The sequence below is a fragment of the Sorex fumeus genome, unplaced genomic scaffold (genome assembly GCF_029834395.1).
Source record: "Sorex fumeus unplaced genomic scaffold, SorFum_2.1 ptg000067l, whole genome shotgun sequence".
NCBI classification, from domain to species: domain Eukaryota; kingdom Metazoa; phylum Chordata; class Mammalia; order Eulipotyphla; family Soricidae; genus Sorex; species Sorex fumeus.
This window is the reverse complement of record NW_026606124.1, coordinates 675,887-697,444: the sequence shown is the minus strand read 5'-3', so window position 1 is coordinate 697,444 and position 21,558 is coordinate 675,887. Positions and strand designations below refer to the sequence as shown.

Below are 21,558 nucleotides of genomic sequence, written 5' to 3'. Positions count from 1 at the left end.
TGTGGTGTAAACTCAGCTTCAGGACACTCTCTCTGGTTCTCTCCCTGTCTAGACAGGCTTCACCTGGTTCTCCATAGCAACCCTGGGAGGCAGCCCTGAAGCATGTTAAGTGTGTTAAATTGGATGAAGATCGCTTTCATCCATGGAGTCCAGAAACATCAAAGGGATGAAGCTGGTGTGTTTTGCACAAAGATTTATGTTTTATAGGAATGAAATGATTAACAAATAAATTGTTGGCTTTTTCAAATAATTTTTAAAATTTGTGTTGTGGCAAACCGTGCTGTTCTCAGGGCTTACTCCTGGCTCTGTGGTAAGGGATCTCTCCTGGAGGGCTTGGAGGGTGGTTCTGGGAATGAACCTGGGTCTGCAGCATGCAAAGCAAACATCCTACTGCTATACTATCTCTCCAGTTTCTCAAATGATTTTTTTTAAAAAGAAAGTAAATGAGAGGACTTGAGACATCCCTGACCCTTGGGGTATGTGTGTGTTGCAATTTTCATGTTTAGCGACTATGTACCTGTTGTTTCAGTGCTTAAACCCAGGGCCTCATGCATATAAATGGACTTTGCCCCTGAATTACTCCTGTAGCCTAAGTTCACTTGATCACTTGATCATTTGATATCCTGTTACTCATTTGCTCAGGCAGGCGCCAGTAACATCTCCATTCATCCCTGTTGCGTGCTAGCGTAGCCCAACGGCATTTGGCATTTGCTCGTTCTAGGAACATAAAGAGCCTCAAACTGATTGTTCAGGGTCTTGACGAAAAAGTTTGACCATCTTGTAGGTGGGCGGACACGCAATCTTTTGATGTCTCGTGGAATCCAGTCGGTAATGGCTCTAGTCCAGCAGTCGTCTCTAACTTTCATTACATGTCCAGCCCATCTGATTTTTGCTGCTTGGCTGATGTTTGGTGTTATTAATACAATGTCATCAGCAAAGCGGAGGTGGTGTAGTTGCCGACCATCTATCTTCACTCCCATTTCTTCCCATTCCAGTCGTCGCATGACGTTCTTGAGGGTGGCACTGAAGAGTTTCGGTGAAATAGTATCACCTTGCCGAACCCCTCTCTTGACATCAATGATCACTTCTTTGTAAAATCGTGAGATCCTGGTAGTGAATCCGTAATACAGCTCACAGAGGATCCTGATGTATTGAGTTTGAACGCCCTGATTGGCTAGGGCTTCAGTGACCGCTTCCGTCTCAACAGAATCAAAGGCCTTCTTTAAATCAATGAACGTTAGACAGAGCGGCATCTTGAACTCCAGAGAAACCACAATGAGCTTGGTTATCGTGTAGATATGGTCGATTGTGCTGAATCCTTTTTGGAACCCGGCTTGCTCGCATGGTTGTCCTTCATCTAGTGTTCTGCCAATCCTATTCAGGATGACTCGAGTGAACAGCTTGTAGATGACAGACAATAGGCACATTGGGCGATAGTTGCCAATGTCGTGGATGTCTCCCTTCTTGTATACTAGTACAGTCCTGCTGGTTTTCCACTGGGACGGAACCTTGCATTCAGACAGGTAGTGTGTAAAGAGCCAAGCCAGTGTATTGATGAGTACTGATGGTAGGTTCTTCAGGTGTTCAGGTCTGACCTTGTCTGGGCCTGGTGCTCTTTGTTTCTTTACTGAAACAAAGATTGTGTGTCGGATTTTGGAAGGGATAACGTTAGGAACGACATATCCATCCTGCAGAATTTGGTATGCGGGCAAGTAGACATGGCTATTAAAGAGATCTGAGTAGAAGTCATAAATAATCTTCTCCATTGCCCTTCTGGAAGATGTGATAGATCCATTAGGATGTTGGAGGGCAGTCATCTTGGTCTTGTAGTTGATGAAGGACAGGCGGGGATTATGAATGTTTTTCCCGGCTTCTGACGCATCTACCAGCACTGCTGTTCTTCTGTCTTTGGGGTCTTCCTTGGTCGCATCTCTGCACTGCTTTGTGAGCTCGGATGTTCGCTTGCAGTTGCCTGAGGCATGCGCCAAACCACGTTGGGAATAAGCTCAAGAGTTTTTGAAGACAGGTGTTTTTTTTGTGGTTATCTATCTCGTGGCATTCCTCACACAATCATGGAGGTTCTGAACCAGTTGATCGTATTCCTCATCAATGTTGTCAACGACGGCATCTTCCCATGTTGTAGCAATAGTGCCAAAAAGCTCCCAGTTGGTGGTCGTTCTGGGAGTTCTCTTCTTAAACTTTGCATTCCTTTCTCCCCAATCTGTGAAGTAGAATTTTGCGTGAAGGAGACGGTGGTCCGATCCCGTTTGTAATTTTGGGATAACAGCAACATCATTCAGGTAAAAATGTCGATTGAATATGATGTGGTCAATTTCATTGTGGAACCGTCCACCAGGAGACTCCCATGTCCAACGTTTAGATTCGGACTTCTGTAACTGTGAGTTACCATGGATGGTCTTGGTCAACATGATGAACTCAGACAGTCTGTCACCCTGTTCATTCCATTCTAGGCCATGGGTCCCAATGTGGAGTTCTTCGACTGATCTTCTCGGTCCTATCTTGGCATTAAAATCACCCACAATGATCTTGTAGAAGGTGTGGTCTTCTTTATAGAACTTCCCCAGCTCCATATAGAACTTCTCAATTTCTCCTTCACCATAATTGGATGTTGGTGCGTAGACAATGAAGATAGAAACTGCTGGCAGTGAGCCACATCTATTCAAGTGTAATCATCTGATTCAGGTTGTTAGGAATTTGCTCATGGCTAAGTTCATGTTGACAAGGACACCGGCACCACCGATGCCTCTTTTGTCGCATGTTCCAAGGAACAGTTCTTCTCCAGTGTCGAAAACGGCGTGATGTGATTGATGCCTTCTCGTCTCGGTCAGACCAGTGGTGTCGTACTTGATCTTTTGCGCTTGTACCATCAGGTCCTCAATGGATGCATCAGATGCCAGCATATGTGCATTGAAAGTACAGACAGTCATTTTTGTCTTTCTTCATTTTGGCTGCCTAGTTTGGCCTTGAGATTTTATCAGCCTCTCCTTCCACATCCCTCTCAATACTGCCGTATTCAGGGTCAGGGGAATGAGATCCATTTTATTTACTGGATATGGCATATCAAATACACCATGGATAGCTTGCCAGGCTCTACCGTGTGGGTGGGATATTCTTGGTAGCCTGAAAACACAAGTAAACTTTACAGGTGTTCTTATTCAGGCATATGTGCTGGTATGACACTTTTGGTAGCCTGCCGGGTTCTCTGAGAGTGAGAATTAGAGAAAAAAAATTAACAAAAAGAGTTCAATGTTTTTTAAAAAAGTATCATCACAGGGGCTGGAGTGATAGCACAGCAGGTAGAGCATTTGCCTTGCACGCGGCTGACCTGGGTTCGATTTCCAGCATCTCATATGGTCTCCTGAGCACTGCCAGAAGTAATTCCTGAGTGCAAAGCCAGGAGTAACCCTATGCTGCATTTCCGGGTGCGACCCAAAAAGCAAAAAAAAAAAAAAAAAAAAAAAAAACCAAAAAAACAAAACTTCACAGAGTTTTGCAACTATTATATTATTTGTCTTTTTCTCTACACCCCAAAGAAGCCCTGTACTATCTAGCACTCACACCCACTCACTCACTAACCTACTTTCTGTTTTCTAGAATTGCCTGTTCTGGATGCTTCATATAAACAGAATCATAATAGCTGGTCTTCGTGACAGGCTCCACTCACTTAGCATAACATTTTCAAGTTTCATTCATGCTATAACAAGACCTCCTCCAGGTCTCGTCTATTTCATCTTATTACTAACTGTAGTTTATCATATGAATGTGTCACATTTTATTTATATGTGTATCTGCTGAAGGATATTTGAATGGTTTCTGCTTTTTGGTTTTTATGAACTATTCTGCTCCAAGAATTTGTGGACCTTTTTTGTTTAATTGAACCACTGTGAGATAGTCCCTTTTTCACAAAGCTGTTCATTATTAGATTTCAGTCATACAATGTGCCAACACTCATCCCTCCACCAGTGTACCTCACCCAGCACCAATGTCCCCAGTTTCACTCCCATCACTTCCCACCTTCCCTCCCACCCCAAGCCTGCCTCTATAGCAGGTACTTTTCTTCTCTCTCCTCCTTCTCTCTTTCTTTCCCTCCCCCTCTCGCTTTTCTCCTCTCCTCTCTTCTCTCTCTCTTTCTCTCTCTCTCTCCCTCCCCCTCCCCCCTCTCTTCCCTCCCTCTCTTTCCATTTGGGCATTGTAATTTTCAATACAGATACTGAAAGGTTGTCATGCCTATTCCTTTAAGTGCACGTTTTTGTGAAGATATATGTTTTCATTTCTATTGCTCTGGGGTCACTCCTGAACAGTGCTTGGGAGACCATGTAGTACAAGGGTTCTAATCAGGCCTCTGACATACAAAGCGTGTGAACCAGCACTTCAAACTATCTTTATGACCTCTTGAATCTTTCTCTGTGGTTCATGATGTTACGTGTTTTTTCACGAGCTTATTGAAATATGAAGATATTTGTAAATCTTTGTGAAAAATGTCTTCACATCTTTTCCCCATTAATGCACTGAGCTGTGTTAGAGATCCTCATTCTGCATGTAAATCTCTTTTCCCATACACAAATTACAAAACAACTTCCACTAAAAGAAAGCTCTTTTGACTTTCTTGATAGTGTCCTTTGAAATGCAAAATTAAATTGTTCTGTGTATGTTTGTGTGGATGTGCTTTAGTTAACTTTAGTGAGACAAAGTGTACACTCAAGAACATTTTCCAAATTTAAGCTTAAGTAGGTAGATGCGTGGGTGGTTCAGTGGTAGAATTCTCGCCTGCCACGTGGGAGGCCCGGGTTCGATTCCCGGCCCATGCAATGATTGCATATATCATAACTATGATATAGAACATTTTCATCTCCCTAGAAAGTTCCCTTGTGCCTTTTGACTTCGATTCCCATTCTCCAACCTTTGGCTTCTGGCAGCCAAATTACCTACTTCCTGTCCCTATAGATTTGCCATTTTTGGGGACAGTCATATAAATGGAATGGTATGTCATTTGTTTCTGGGTTCTTTCAGCTTAACCATTAAGAGATGATTTAATGTTACATGTAATGAGTGGGTGTCCCTCTTTATTATTTTATGAGAGTGCAATAGACCGTTCTTCTTATGGGCCACCAGAATAAAACCCCATAGTCTGGTTGGCCCAAACAATATTTTCTCGAAGTTCTGGAACTCGAGGGTCAGGATTCCGTCACAGTTGGGTTCTGGGGAGAATGTTCTTCTTGACTGCAGTCAGCTTCCCTCTCTCCAGCCTCATCTGGCACAGAGGAAGGGTTCCATTCGGAGGCACCACCCTCATGACTTCTTGTAAATCTGAGTTCTCATGAAGGCTTCATCTTCAAACACCATCATGTTGTGGGTTAGAACTTCAACATTTGAACATGGGGTTGGAGGGACCAATTTTGTCCACAGTACAGTGAAATATAGTAGTACGTAACTGGCCAAGATATCAACCAGTAAATAAGCATTTGGGTTATTTCCAGTTTGGGACTACCATGAATTTAAATTGTTACCAATATTTGAATACATTTTTTAATCTAGATTTTGAGCTTAAAAGTTGTCATAAGACCTTTCCAGGGGGTATGGTGCCACCAGTAGGTCAATCTGTACCTATGAGGTGAGTGCATCAGCAGCCTGATGGCTCCTTCAGACTTCCAGATACCCCCAAATTGCTGCTGTGCCTTTGGCCAGACCCCAAAAACTTGAGGCAAAGTTTACCAAGAAAGTAAATGGCCAAAAGTTAGGTATGTGGGAGCTACTCTCACAAACCACCTCAGGCTCAGCTATGTAATTGGAGGCATGGCCTCTCTGGTTCCTGATCAAACTGCTTAACGGCCATGATCCCAGAGACTCAGAAACGAATCTCGAAACTCAGCAGCTTTTGGCAGAAATGTGTCCGGTCCCTGCAGTAGGCTACCAGTGCTGGGCCACCCCAGGTGGGAATAGGTTTTGTGCCTTGGCCTGTTCCCCCTGGTGGCCCAGTGGCTGTCATCCTCCAGAGGCCATTGGACAGTCAGGTTTGGGCCCACAGTGATGAGACACGTGGGGCCTCACAGGATGGGGGTGGAGCCGGCCCTTTCCTCCCCGTGCCAATGAGATTCTGAGTCAGAGCCCACGAACGACCTCTCTGGCTCCTGATCAAGCTGCTTAATGACCATGATTCCAGAGACTCAGAAACAAATTTCTAAACCCAGTGGCTTTTGGTAGAAATGCGTCCGGATTCTGCAGTAGGTTACTGTCACCGGACCACCCCAGGGGGGAAAGGGTGCTGTTCCTCTGCCTGCTCCCCCTAGTCAGCTCGGTGGCTGCCATCCTCCAGAGGCCACTGGACAGTCAGGTTTGGGCCCGCAGTGACGAGACACATGGGGCCTCATGGGATGGGGGTGGAGGCAGCCTTTTCCTCCCCGTCCCAACGAAACCCTGAGTCGCTGTCCATGAACGGCCTTTCTGGCTCCTGATCAAGCTGCTTAATGGCCATGATCCCAGAGAGTCAGGAAGAAATCTCAGAACCCAGCAGGTTTTGGCAGAAATCCCTCCAGATTTAAGTGTTAAAATTTCAGAATTTCAAAATCGTGCGGCCACTACTGCAGCCACGCAACATCATATGTAATTCTTAACCAGCAATAGAAAACAAATGGTCTACTGTTGCCTTTTCAGCAAATACGATTGTTGGGGTAAAATCCCAAATAATAATGGTGGGTCGGGTGTCAAAATATTGAATGTGATCAAAGTAGAGAGAGAGTAATGTGAAAATCATCTGCCCCACAGGTAGGGGGAGGGTGTAGGATGGGGGGATACTGGTTTTTTTGGTGAAGGAGAATGGGCACTGGTGAAGGTACGGGTGTTTCATTGTATGACTGAGACTTAAACCCGAAAGCTTTGTAACTGCTCTCAAGGTGATTCAATAAATAAAATTACAAAAAATGAAAAAAAAATAACGTTAGAAGAAGTAGAATTTTAAAAAAAGACCTTTCCAGGGTTAAGCCATCAGACTACTTGTAGTAGAAGGATAAAGAATGTTTAGCTTCTGACAAAAAAAAAAATCACAGAACTGACAATAGTGCCTGGAATGAGGAATTTATCATTGGCACTGTGAGATAATGACTGACAACTTAAAAATATTTGATGTAGGGGCTGGAAAAGTAGTAGAGTGGGTAGGGCAACTTGGCTTCATGCAGCCTACCTGGGTTTGATCTCTGGCATCCCATAGGGGGCCTCTGAGCCTGCCAGGAGTGATCCCTGAGTAACACCCAGGAGTAATCCCTGAGCATCACTGGGTGTAGCTTAAAAAACATAACAAAACTTTATGATACAGGGTATTATTGTGTCAGTCAAATGTTTAGGGGTGCAGCCTCAGGCATGACATCCAAAGGCAAATTATTATGAAAACAAATTCTGTTTCCATGGAGAAGGAAATAGAAGGCCAGATTGGTTTCTTTGAGCTTTGAGCACAGTCTATTTCCTACGGGGAATTTTGAGCTGATCAGTTTGCCCACTAATCCAAAAGGCTGCCAATTTTTAAGTGGAGCTCAATTCCAGTGAGCTATGGGCAGCACCCAGTTCCTGGCATGTGGTGTATTGGAGGAGTAATCCTCTTGACCAAGAGGGACTCATTTGGTGCTTCTTGGTACTCTCTTGCCACTGCAACAGTAAACAGACAACGGCAGCATTCTTGGCTGTAGACAGGCCTGGTGATCAGGGGCTCAGATCTGGAGCCCAGATCCTGAGACCAGAATAGACATTACACAGGGAGATGCAGATGTGGGTTGGATAACAAGGGAGAAAATGGGCACTTCTCATGATCCACAGGTTGTGGAAGCATCTGGGAGACAGTTATCTCACTAAACCTTCTTTCCTAATCTTTGTGAGACCAAATAAAGGAAATGACAGAAGATGGTACTGGGCAGTTAGGGCAAGAGGGTGCACTTCTTTGGCCCCCCCTTGCCATAGACTGGAGGTTTCTTGCCCAAACACAAGCTGCCCGTTGATAACCGCCACCAAGAAACCACCAGACCCTTCAACTCCCAAAGAACTTTTATTCCTAAGAGCTCCTTCCAATTGCTTCTGAAGACCTATAAAAGTCAACCTTCCTTTTGCCTCCTCGATGTGTCTGTGGCTTGTCATATTTTGCTTATCCTGGAATGCAGTCCCTTTACTACTTACAAATAAACTTAATCTGACTAGCTAAAGACTCCTCTCTCTCTCTCTCTCTCTCTCTCTTTCTCTTTCCTCCTTTCTTTCCTTCTGTCTTTGGGCCACACACAGCAAAGCTCAGGGGTTACTCCTGTCTCTGAACTCAGAAATTACTCTTGGTGGTACTCAGGGAATCATAAGGGATGCCACGGATAGAACTCTCATTAGTTGCATACAAGGCAAATGCCCTCCCTGATGTACTATTGCTCCTCCTTCCTTCCTTCCTTCCTTCCTTCCTTCCTTCCTTCCTTCCTTCCATCTTTTCTGCGTTCGTTCATTCCTTTCTTCCTTCCTCTCTCCCTCCTTTCCTTCCTGGCAGTACTAAGGGCTTACCCTTGGCTCTACACTCAAGAATCGCCCCTAGTGGTGCTCAGAGATCATATGGGATGCTGGGGACCAAACCCCTCTCTCTGTACTATTGTCATCTTATCTGATTTTCCCTCTTGACACTTATTGTCAATTAACAGGATACACATTTTTGGTTCATTTGTTTACTGGTGATCTCTCTAGTGATTGGTATGCAAAACTTCCCTGGCACAAGAAATCCGAGGCACCAAACATTCTTTTATATTTTTTAAATTGAATCACTATGAGATAGACCATTACAAAGCTGTTTGTGATTGGATTTCAGCCATACAGTATTCCAATACCCATCCCTCCACCAGTGTATATTTCCCAACACCAGTGTCCCCAGGTTTTCTCCCATCACCCCCTACCTCCAACCCCTGCCTGTCTTTATAGCAGGTACTTTTCTTCTCCCTCTCTCTCTCTCTCTCTCTCTCTCTCTCTCTCTCTCTGTCTCTCTCTCTCCTTTTGGGCATTATGGCATCAAACATTCTAAGGGCTCTGTCCTCAGCTTTTACTTTCAGTCTGAGTTCCTCCCACCAGACACACTCCAGAGACCTATAGTCTTTTGCTAATGCAGGTCCATGACATTTCTGCTGTAAGGTCTTCTCCTGTTGTCTAGAGTGACTGGTTTCTTTCCTCTTCCTCACAATCCTGATTTGTGAAGACAAAGAGTAGAGGACCCACCTTGAAGGGAAGTTGTGTAGATTTTGACCATGTCTTTACCAACATGGTAGATAGAAGACATGCTGCTCCTGTCCCCATAAATCTGTACATGGAAGAAACAACTTATCATTTTGTTTATCACTGTATTCACCTCCCGACTCAGCTCCCCATTGGATTCATGCCCAAGCCCCGTGAAGTCGAGAAAAGGAGGACAGGTTACTTTAAAAGCAGAGCAATAGATGGGACCAGAGTGTTAGTACGGCGATAGGTTGTCTTTCAATGGTTGACCCAGGTTCGACCTTTGGAACCACATAAGTCAAGTCTACCAGGAATGGTTTCTGAGCACAGAGGCAGGAGGAAACCCTGTACATAGCCAGGTGTGGCCCCATAACAAAACAAAACAAAACAAACCACACACACACACACACACACACACATAGGCACATGAAATACACTTTCCTTCCTCCCACTCATAACAAAGCAAAGCTCAAAGGAGAGAGAAGCTTCTCCAGCCCTATGCCCATCCCTACCAAACAGCTTCGGCAGCTCTGAGGCGCCCATGAATCAGCAGCAGCAGTCACGCCAGCAGAGGCGCCGTGCCCATGGGGCAGCATGGTTCCTGGCAAGCAGAGCCAAGGCAGAGGAAGAGACAGAAAATTGCCAGAGTCTGAGAGAACTGACGGGAATTGCTCATGAGCATATGTGAGCTGTCCTCTAGATTTGGGGGAGACCCATAGGAGGGTTCACATTTACATGATGCCCAGTACCACTAAAATGATATGCACTAAAACATAATCTTAGAGGATTTCTCTAGAGATAGTTAAGTGTCTCTTTTTCCACTCAGTTATGAGATGCCTTAATGGCAGAAACTATGAATTTTATGATCTGACTCATGCTGAATGGTAATTAGTGAGCATTACACGTTTGTCAAAATGAAAAGAAAGAAAGAAAGGGGTGGGAGTGGGAGAGGAGGTGTCATCACAGTCAACCCTTGCCTTCTCCCTCTTGTCCAGCAGGAAAAATCACCCCCTTTTCTCCTTCCTCTCCATGGCCCCACTCGGGAATAGCTCCTCCAGAATCTTATACCAGAAGCCAAGGTTGAGCTGAGAAGATCATTTTGACATAGCCCTGAAAAAAGGCAAGGAAAAGAGCCACAAGAAAGAGCATTTCAGGTGGAGAAATTAGTCAGAGTAGAAGGCAAAGCTTTGAAACGAGCTTCTTGGCAAGTTCAGGGAGTAGTAGGAAGGCCTGTGTATGCAGTGGGGTAGACCATGGTAAAGAGGACTTAGCGCAGAGAACAGGTTCAGTTGCTGTTTGAAGAAGAGATGGCAGAGTCACAGGAAGAAACCAAAAGTCCAGGTAGAAGGAACCTGCAACGATCCAGGTTAGAGATAATTGAGGCCTATGGACATACCACACTGAACGTACCTGGTCTGGTCTGATCTTAGAAGCTGAGTAGGCTCGGGTCTGGTTAGTACTGGATGAGGAATGAAAGGGGCCTCAGAGAAGGTGGTAAGGTGGTATTGGTGTCAGTTATTGTATTCTGGACATTCCACTTTTGGAGGTAGAGACAATAGGATCTGTCGGTAAACCCAACCAGATCAAAATGGTTAGTTGGTGCTAACTGGCAACGGAGACCATTTCTGAACATAGGCTGTCCTTGCTTACAAATGTCGTGGGAAAGTCTGGATTCTTTAGCAAGTCATTCATTTCTCGCTTCACCCGACAAATACTGCCAGTTACCCTGCAGATACTATGCAGACACGATCTGGAAAGGAAGGCACTTCTGCCTTTAGAGGTCAAGACAGACAAGAAAGAAGGCCATTATAAACCTATGTAACAGTGGCCATCACAGGAAATACAAGAATAAGGAGGGGACATCTGGAGAGGTATGTAACCCAGAGTTGTCTGTGAGTGGAGAAGCACAACTGAAATGCCAGTAAACAGGAAATTATTTTTATTTTAGGTTTTTGGGCTATACCCATCACATCGCAGTTTACCCTTTAGTAAGCTCAGGGCTTACTTCTGGCTGTGTGCTCAGGGACTGTTCCTGGTGGGGCTTGGGGGCCATATGGGTGCCAGGAACTGAATGCTGGGTCGGCTATGTGCAAGGCAAGTGCCCTAACCACTAACCAGGCATTTAAACAGCCCTAGGAGTAAAGGGGAGAAGGAGGCAAAATAGAGAGAGAAGGAAATTCTGTTTCATCTTTGGGATGGACGGGGTTGAAGACTTGATTAGAGAGAAAGGAAAAGTCAGCCCAGATAGGGTTTATAAATCACAGTAAGGGGGTTGGATCTTATCCTAAAAGGCACTGGGGAGCCACTGAGGTGGACTCAACCGGGCCATCACATCGCAGTTTACCCTTTAGAAATAGCCCTTTCACTGCAGTAGGAGAGAGGTGGAGAAGCTGGAAGCTACGTCCACACAGCAAAATGGCAGCCACCGCGATCCAGCATAGTTGGGTGGAAGAGAGTTTAGCTGGGTTGGCAGCAGTGTGGGGACAGGGTTTCCTAGCACTTAGGGACAGACAAGACAGCAAAGGAAGGAGAGAAAGGAGTCAGCTGGCTTCTGGTTTGAGCTCCTGGGAGGAGGAGAAGGGGAGCTCAGGAGTATTGAGTCTGGATTGAATGCCCTGGCAGCAGTGAACAGGGGGATCTGACATTCTTTGTGTTTTGTTTCTGTTTTGGGGTCACACCCACCGGTGCTAGGGGAACCAGGTCATATGGGGATTGGACTCAAGAGTTCCAGCCCGAGGACTTATCCCTGGCCTTAGATTTGAGGTGTCAAAGGACAGATGTCGATAGACAGGTGGTTATTGAGCCAACGAGAAAATTACTGAGACTTGCAGCAAAAAACAAAACTGAAACAAGATGGCATATAGGTTTTCTTTTTTTTTTTTTGGTGCCTCACCCAATAGTGCTCAAGGTGGACATTTGGCTCTGTGCTCAGGGAACACTCCTGCAGGAACTTGGAGGGGACCATATATAAGTAAGGTGTTTGGCAATCCACTTAAGTCGCCTGCTCGCAAAGCTAGTGCCTTTCCCACTGTACTCTCTTGCTTTTCGGTTCATTATCTTAAAAAGCAATGAGACCAGGACGCGTGGGGGGTGGCAGAGGTAGTGGTGGGGCGTGTCAGGGTCAGGCAGAAAGGGGAGAAGAGCCTAAAGGCGCCCCAAGTCTCAGGTAAGGCCCTGACGTGCAGTTCCAGCCTCATCTCGGCAGACTCCCGCTCCGTGTCCTCGACCCCTTCCCTTGCTTGGGTGGGCACACCGCTGGTTCCCTCTGGACTCTTCCTCCCTGTCAGGGGTTCCCCTCGACCCGTAACAGCAGTGGCTCTTTCTCGGTCTGCGTGGGATGCCTGCTCCAGAGTCAGCTCCCTCGGCCCGTTCTGATCCACAGTGCTCTGGCCCCGGGAGCGCGTTTAGGACTTTCCCGGGTCCGGGAAGGGGGCTAAGCGCGCTGGTTTCGTGCAGCTGACTCGGTGCTCGGACCGAAGCCGCCGAGTCTCTCCCCGGGAGGGGCGCGGCTGGAGCCCCACTCCCGCGGGCCGGGGCCTCGGGGGCCGTGACGTCACGGGGCGTGGGAAAGCGCTCGCGGCCGGGGCCCCACTCCCGCGGGCCCGGGCCTCGGGGGCCGTGACGTCACGGGGCGTGGGAGAGCGCGCGCGGCCGGGGCCTCGGGGGCCGTGACGTCACGGGCGTGGGAGAGCGCGCGCGGCCGGGGCCTGGGGGCCGTGACGTCACGGGGCGTGGGAGAGCGCGCGCCCCCGCCCTCGGCCCCGCTTCCGCGCCCGGCCGGCCAATGGGCAGGCGCCGGCCCCGCGCGCCCTTCGCGCGTCTCGCGAGCGTTGCCGGCGCGGCGGAGGCGGCGCCCCGGGGTCCGGCCGGCCAGTGCGCGGAGGCGGAGGCGGAGGCGGACGGGGCGCGGGGCGCGGGCGCGGGCGGCGGACACCATGTTCCGAGTGGCGACGGCTCCGGGGCAGCTCGGGCGGGCGGTGAGTCCGGGCCGGGGTCGCGGAGCGACTCCCCCCGCGAGAGCTGAACGACGCGCGGGGTCAGAGTCAGAGGTCGGAGGTCAAGGTGACCCGGGGCCGCGGCCTGGTTCCCGCCCGGGGCGCGCGGTGGACAGCGGCGCCCCCCCCCCCCCCGGGTCCGGGTCCGGCCCAAGGCGGCGCGTCGTGGTTCTGGGCCCGCGCCCTGCGAGTCCGTGGGTGCCCCGTGGGTGCCCCGCGGGGGTCCGCGTCGGCCGGCGGCTTCCTGAGCTGCGGGCCGGCCGCCGGGGCCAGCAGGTTGACCGGCCCCTGGCCAGGCGCTCCCGAGCGAGCGGCGTCGGGGCCTGCCGGGACCCGACAGCCCCGAGGAACCCCGGAGAGGCAACGCGCGGCTTTTCCCCCGGGAGGTCGGTGCAGGCTCGCTCCCGAGCACCGTAGCGGGAGCAGCGAAGCGAGGCTGGAGACTGCGTCAGGAAGAGCGTCCGAGCTCGGGGTGGGGTTGCCACAAGGTCTTGTGCCGGGGGACCCCAGCTGGACTTGGGTCAGGAACTTCCCCCAGGGTCTTTGTGCCTCCCCCCCCCCCCCTTTAATGCGGGAGGGTGGGGGAGACAGAGACAGAGACAGAGACACTGCCCCCACCCCCAGTTTTTTCCCTCTGTAGGACAAAGGCGGCTGTCTGTCTGTCTGTCTGTCTGTCTGTCTATTGCAGAAGTCTGTACGGTTTGTTTCTGTGTTTCTTGTTCCATCAAAACAAAAGCCCAACCCCACCAACACTCCCACCTTCCCCGGTCCCCTTTAACGGCTCGAACCCAAGACCGTTTCGCCTGTCAGTGTTCTCTCAAGGGAGATTTATTCTCCCCTCAGAGGATCTAAACACGAGCAGATCAGAGCACGGACTTTTGGGGAGGTTCCAGGTGTTACAGCCAGACAGAGAAAGTGCTGAACTGCGCACCTCTGTGCACGCGTAGGAAGTCTGGCATTAGGAGAATTATTGCAGTGGAGGGAGTTTAGGACTCAGTGATTTCGTAGAAATGGCAGAAGGAAAGGAGCGACTAGCGAAAGTAGTTCTTACTATCTTTAGTTGGCCAACATACGTAGGTAGACCTTATTTCCAAATCTTGACCGTGGTTTCTGAAAGACTTGACCTTGACTGACTTTTCAAATTGTGAAGTCAGGCTAAGGAGAGCAGCTGCTCTAAAGTCATTCAGAAATGTTGGAGAGACGGGACGTTAAAGCCCAGAACACTTGTAGGATGGATCTATAACCGTGCATGTTGAATGCTTTTTAAACTTTGAGATAATTTCGCACTTGCAGAAAAAAATTCAAGACTGCCATAAGGAACTCCTCAAACCCGTTGCTGGATTTCACCAGCTGTTAACAGTTGGAGTATTTGCTTTATACATGTGTGTACACACACACACACATATGTACATTACATATATGTACATATACACAGTAGTATATGTACATGTATGTGTAAGTGTTACATGTGTTCCCAATGCCTCCTGCAGTTTGTGATATTGTATATATATACATATATATGAACACATATATACACGCACATATATAAGAAGATAATATATATAGATAATATAGGTTTTCTGAACCATTTGAGTCTGTTGTGGACACCTTTTAGTCCTGAATAATTCAGTGTGTGTTTGCAGTGAATAAGAGGTCCACTTCCAGAGCTCAGCGTAAATGATAAAATCAGGAAGTTGCCTCATTCTCTCAGTGCTACTTAATCTACAGGCATTATAATAGTGCTACCCATTCTTTGTTCTTCACAAAACTGTGGGCAACACTGGACTATGCTCGGGGGTTATTTCTGGCTCTGCACTGAGGAATTACTTCTGACTGTACTTGGAGTGGGGGGTGATTCGAGATGTCCGGATTGAATCTGGGTTGGCCTCGTGCAAGGGTGAGCACCCTATCCACTGTACTGTATCGCTCCAGCCATTCAGTGTTACCCATTCTTAATTCATAGCATTTATAGCATGTTCTCTTACTCTGGGTTCGGTAAGGCCAGGGTCATGCGTTCTGATTTGGCTCCACATCTCTTTAGTAGTCTGTTAGACTACTTCCAAGCTTTCTTTGGCTTTGATGGTGTTGTTATTTTGTTTTGGGGCCATACCTGCATGTGCTCAGGGCTTGGTCCTGGCTCTGCACTCAGGGATCATCCTGGTAGGGATCATGGGACCAGAGCGGGTGCCAGGGATTGAACCTGGCTCTGCCACAGCAAGGCAAGCGTCTTACCTGCCCTCCTCGCTCTCCCGCCCATGGTATTGGCGTGTTTTGAAGCGTATAGACACTCAGTTTTGTCCCTGATTTAGTTTTGCCTGGTGTTTCTTCAGGGTTTGTACTTTACACTTTAGTATCACCTAAGTGTCACATGTGTTCCCAATGCTGCCTGCAGTTGCTTTAATCCCATTATTGATGAGGTTCTTTGTAACTACTTGAATAAAGTGTTATTCAACGTGGTTTCTCTCCTTTCAAATTACTCCTCCCCCCCCTTGTAACTTGTAATTAACTTTTGGGAGGGACTTGGAGACTAGGTAACTCCTGTTTCTTATCGGCATTCACCCACTAAACAAACGTTGCGGTGGTGATTCTTGCCCGAGAATGATTACTCGGGTGTAAAATGGTGATTGTCTGCCCACTCCATTTTCAGCATTTTTTTCTACATTTCTTTGTATTCAACTATAAAGAACATTCTTGCTGATTTATTATTTTATGGGTTCATGGTTTCTTATTTAGTTGGCTAGATAATCCATATAATATGACACCCTGGGGCTAGGAAACAGTACAAAAGCCTGGAGAGTTTGCCCGGCCTGCATAGGGCGCAGGGATGCATCCTTGGTTGGACAGGACCTTGTTGCTCCCAGACCCACAGGGGAGGCTGCCCTTAAAAAAAAAAAAATAACCCCCCAAACCAAAAGAGGTCTTAGTATAAACAAAACCATTACAATTTTCGGTTGTTGCATGTTTCAGTTGTTGCTCCAGTTGTTGCATATTTCTTTTTTGGGAGGGGTCAGCGGGGTTATTGGTCTATACCTGGTGGTGCTCAGGGGCTGCTTTGACTCTGTGTTAGGGTGACCATCTGTGGTGTGGGGAATTGAGCTGGGGTTCACTGAATGTAAGACAAGAGTCTTGAATCCTGTACTATGTGTCTGATCCTCAGTTGCCCCATAACGTGGGAGTCTCTCAAATGGACTCCTATTCACTTCTGTTTATGTTGTAAAGTTGAAATAGTGTGCTTAAAATCTCCACTTTTGAAAGAAAAATAAATTTTTATAGCAAACTTGGAATGAATTTAGATTTTTTGAGCCACACTTGGCAGTGCCAGGGGTTACTCCTGGCTTTACACTTAGGAATTTTTTCTGCTGTCTCGAGGACCATATAGGATGCTGGGGATTGAACCTAGGTTGAGCGTGTGTAAGGCTAGCCTCTTAGCCACTGTACTCTCATCCTACCTCTGGAAAGCTAGATTTTGAGAAAGCTTGTTTTTGGCCCAGGTTGGGGGGGGAGGTTTACTTTTTGCTTCTTGGGTCATGTATCTTGGTGTTCAGGGATTACTCTTCACTCTGCGCTTGGCACACCATATGTGGTAAAAGGTAAAGGTAAAGGCCCTCGCGTTGTTCGTCAATTTGCTCGAGTGGGCCCAGTAACGTCTCCATTGGAGACTTTGTTGTTACTGTGTTTGGCATATCTCCGAGAGGGGCAGAGGAATCGAACTCGGGTCGGCCATGTTGGCTGCGTGCAAGGCAAACGCCCTACCGCTGTGCTATGTGGTATTGGGGCTCAAATAAGGGTTGGTTGTGTGCAAGGCAAGCGCCTTAATGCCTTGTACAATTCTCTGGCCCCAGAAACTATATTTTTAATAATTCAAGCTTTCTCCCCTTCAGAGAAGCCCGTATTCTCCACTTTCTTGCTTTCTCTCAAGTTTTGCTAAATAAATTTCTTTAAATTGATTTTACTTCTTTGGAAAAAAGAAATTAAGCTAACCTAATAAAAGTTGCGTTAAACTGGTAATTTAGCAGTGTAAATGAATATAGTTAACAGTATTAAATGATACACTTGAAAAGAATAATGATGGTGAATTTTAAGTTTGTAGGTTGTTTTTTTGGCCAAGATTAAAAATATTTCTTGTACTGTAAGTTGTCTGGTATCAAAGTTGTGTTTCCATTCTTGAGCGATTTGTGCCCTGAATAAAGTCCTTCAGTTTTCGTTGGTTCCTCGTTGTCTCCTGCCAAGGAGGTAGTGTTTTCCATCCACAGTAAAGAGCTAGAGACTGCTGAGAAGAATAGGTAGGTATTTGCACTAACATTTGTGCAGGGCTGTTAATCTGAATATTCATATTTTAGTCATTTGCCATGGAAATTGATTTGTTGACTAATAAAAATAAATGAAAAAATACTTTAGGTGGGGAGTGAAGTAACACTTCTCAAGGTCATTTGAGTGTTCTTGCTTTTATTGCCAGACAAGACTATCATGATTCAGGAATTATGATACTAATATGAAGGAACATGACAATTTTCAAATCCATGGTCTAGCGTTGATGAATGAGATTGAATGCTGTAATTTACATGCAGATTTGAATGAAGAAAGGCAGCCCATTTTGAATGTGGTTCTGAAAAGATTTATTGCATAAGGTAAATTCTGTAAAATTATGCTGCCTGCCAATGTGTCTACTCAGGGGTCTTCTCTGTTTTTAAAAAGTGAGGCAAATTGGCTGTTTTTAATATTCTAATCAATGTCATATGACACTTTCAGTCATGATTAAAAGCTTCCCTGTTTTATTACAAGAGGTTAAAGGAACTTATTTAGCTTAAGTGCAGAAATGTAATGTACAATTTATTACAAAATGTATGTTAAATATGAATAGATGGCTTTAATTATATATTATTTCTTTTTGAGTAGAACTTGGAAATACTTTCAGGCTTATTTCTGCAGTAGCAAATTTCTCTCTTTTTCAAGTTAAGCAGAAAGATCCTCATACTCCCTTACTCCTTTCTCTTAGTCCCACCTAGTTTTCCAAGAAGAATCGGGATAGTCACTTATCACTTAATCACTTATCACTTAACTTCCCGTTAGTCGTCGATTTGCTCGAGCGGGCGCCAGTAACGTCTCCATTTGTCCCTGTCGCGTGCTAGTGTAGCCCAATGGCATCTCTTCGCTCCGGGAACATGGAGGGCCTCAAACCGATCGTTCATGACCTTGACAAAGAAGTCTGACCATCTGGTAGGTGGGCGGCCACGCGGTCTCTTGACATCCCTTGGAATCCAATCAGTAACAGCTCTAGTCCAACGGTCGTCTTTAAATCTCATTACGTGACCAGCCCATCTGATTTTCGACACCTTGGCAAATGAGACAGCGTCCCTGATCCTTGATCGTCGACGGATGTCAGAACTCCGGATTCGTTCTCTCATTTGAGTGAAACGTGATATTCCAAGCATAGCTCTTTCTATTCTACTTTGGGAGACCTGAATGGCGTTCTCATCTTGTTTGCGTAGGGCCCAGGTCTCTGAGGCATATGTTAATGCAGGAAGAACAGTGGAATCAAAGAGATGTGCCCGGAGCCGGAGGTTCTTCGTCCTCTTAGCTATTTCTTCGACGTTCTTGAAGGCGTTCCAAGCCGCTCTCTTCCTCCTGCGCAGCTCGGGTGCCAGGTCATTTGTCATGTTGACCTCTCGACCTAGGTACACATAGCTGTTGCATTCGGAGATGGTCGTTCCATTGAGAGCGAATGGGGCGTCAGGAACAAGGCTGTTTCTCATAAACATTGTCTTCGTAAGATTCAGCTGTAGTCCTACCTTTCCACACTCACGGTCAAAGTCGGCCAGCATTTGTGCCGCTTGGCTGATGTTTGGTGTTATTAAAACAATGTCATCAGCAAAGCGGAGGTGGTGTAGTTGCCGACCATCTATCTTCACTCCCATTCCTTCCCATTCCAGTCGTCGCATGATGTTCTCGAGGGTGGCACTGAAGAGTTTTGGTGAAATGGTATCACCCTGCCGCACCCCTCTCTTGACATCAACGATCACTTCTTTGTAGAATGGTGAGATCCTGGTAGTGAATCCGCAATACAGCTCACGGAGGATCCTGATGTATTGGGCTTGAATGCCCTGATTGGCTAGGGCTTCAATGACCACTTCCGTCTCAACAGAATCAAAGGCCTTCTTTAAATCAATGAACGTTAAGCAGAGCGGCATCTTGAACTCCCGAGAAACCTCAATGAGTTTGGTTATCGTGTGGATATGGTCGATGGTGCTGAATCCTTTGCGGAACCCTGCTTGCTCACATGGTTGTCCTTCATCTAGTGTTCTGCCAATCCTATTCAGGATGACTCGAGTGAACAACTTGTAGATGACAGACAATAGGCAGATCGGGCGATAGTTGCCAATGTCATGGATGTCTCCCTTCTTGAACAGTAGTACGGTCCTGCTGGTTTTCCATTGAGATGGAACCTTGCATTCAGACAGGTAGCGAGTGAAGAGCCGAGCCAGTGTATTGATGAGTACTGACGGCAGGTTCTTCAGGTGTTCAGGTCTGACCTTGTCTGGGCCGGGTGCTGTTTGCTTCTTTACTGACGAAATAGCGTGTCGGATTTCGGAAGGGAGAACGTTGGGAACGACATACCCATCCTGTGGAATTTGGTATGTCGGCAAGTGGACATGGCTATCGAAGAGATTTGAGTAGAAGTCATGGATAATCTTCTCCATTGCCGTTCTGGAGGATGTGATGGATCCATCAGGACGTCGGAGGGCAGTCATCTTGGTCTTATAGTTGGCGAAGGACAGGCGGGCGTTACGAATACTTTTCCCGGCTTCTGCCGCATCTACCAGTACTTCTGCTCTTCTCTGAGGTCTTCCTTGATCGCATCTCTGCACTGCTTTGCAAGCTCGGACGTTAGCTTGCGGTTGCCTGAGGCATGCGCCAAACCACGCTGGCGAATTAGCTCAAGAGTTTTCGAAGATAGGCGACTTTTTGTGGCTATCTCTCTCTTGGCGTTCCTCGCACATTCATGGAGGTGCTGAACCAGTCGATCGTATTCCTCGTCAATGTTGTCAACAACGGCATCTTCCCATGTTGCCGCAATAGTACCAAAGAGTTCCCAGTTGGTGGTCATTCTGGGAGTTCTCTTTTTGAACTTTGCAGCCCTTTCTCCCCGCTCTGTGAAGTAGAATTTTGCACGAAGGAGACGGTGGTCCGATCCCGTTCGAAATTTTGGGACAACAGCGACATCAGTCAGGCAAAACCGTCGATTGAATATGATGTGGTCTATTTCGTTGTGGAATCGTCCACCGGGAGACTCCCATGTCCATCGTTTAGATTCTGCCTTCTGGAACTGTGAGTTACCATGAATGGTCTTGGTCGACATGATGAACTCAGACAGTCTCTCACCCTGTTCGTTCCATTCTAGGCCATGGGTTCCGATGTGAAGTTCTTCAGCTGATCTTCTGATAGTCAGAGTTACTGATTTTTACGTATCTGAGTGGAGTCAAGCAGGGAGTGAAGTCCTGCTTGTTTTTCCCGTCTCACACTTGTGGTAGGTAATTTACTTCCTGAACATAGACTTAGTCACGTTAGTCACAGTAGGAGCTTTAGCGCTAAAAGTTTGTTCTGAAAATACCTGAAAAGCAAAAGCAGTGTCAGGCTGTCAAGGCTGAGTAAGAGGAGGAGCGAGTCCTGTTTGTTGCAGATCACCAGAACACAGGCATTGGTGTCTGTGAGAAGAAGGGCCTGGTGCTGTGAGGCTGGGAGAAGGCGGCAGTAGAGTTGGTAAGCATCGACATTGCCCTTAAGGAGCTGGTCTTGGGAAGGATGGAGAGCGAATGACGACCCAGACAGACCTTGCTGTTGAGAAGCTTCCTGCCTCGTCAAGGTCACTCTTGACCAACTGTGCTGGGTGGGAGGTTGCATGCCAAGGGCCCTGTGGTGCCAGGGACCTACACCTGACAGTGCTCGGGGGTTACACCCAGTGGTGATCAGGGGATTCTGTGGTGCCAGGGTGGAACTGGAGTCCTGTGTATGAAAAGCAGGTGCCCCTGACTCCTGTGTCTTTTCACATGTCACATACTGGAGCCAAACAGTATACACCCTCTTTGATCATCCATTTTTCACTTTGCACACATCTAAGGTTCCTCTGTGCCTTCTCATGGCCCACTAGCTTGCTTTTCTTTTCTTTTTTCTAAACTATTTAAACAGCTGTGGTTAACGAAGTTGTTCAGGCATTCAGTGTTCCAACACCAGTCCCACCACTAGCATGACCTGCTCTCCACCATTGTTCCCAGTTTCCGAACCGCCTCCCAAGCCTGTCCCCTTAGCAGGTATGAAATATTTTACATTG

The 21,558-nt window shown here is 47.1% G+C and overlaps 1 protein-coding gene and 1 non-coding gene across 2 annotated transcripts in view; both read left to right on the top strand.

The window, feature by feature from the left end:
• Positions 1 to 4,758: 4,758 nt before the first annotated feature.
• TRNAG-GCC (transfer RNA glycine (anticodon GCC)) lies at positions 4,759 to 4,829 on the top strand. Its single transcript has one exon. It is a non-coding gene; the product is annotated as a tRNA-Gly (tRNA).
• Positions 4,830 to 13,092: 8,263 nt separating this feature from the next.
• Positions 13,093 to 21,558, top strand: part of ETFA (electron transfer flavoprotein subunit alpha) — a 74,674-nt gene continuing 66,208 nt past the window's right edge. Inside the window, exon 1 of the mRNA XM_056128724.1 lies at positions 13,093 to 13,214. Coding sequence (XP_055984699.1) covers positions 13,173 to 13,214 — 42 coding nt within the window. The 5' untranslated portion in view covers positions 13,093 to 13,172. The remainder of the gene's footprint in view (positions 13,215 to 21,558) is intronic.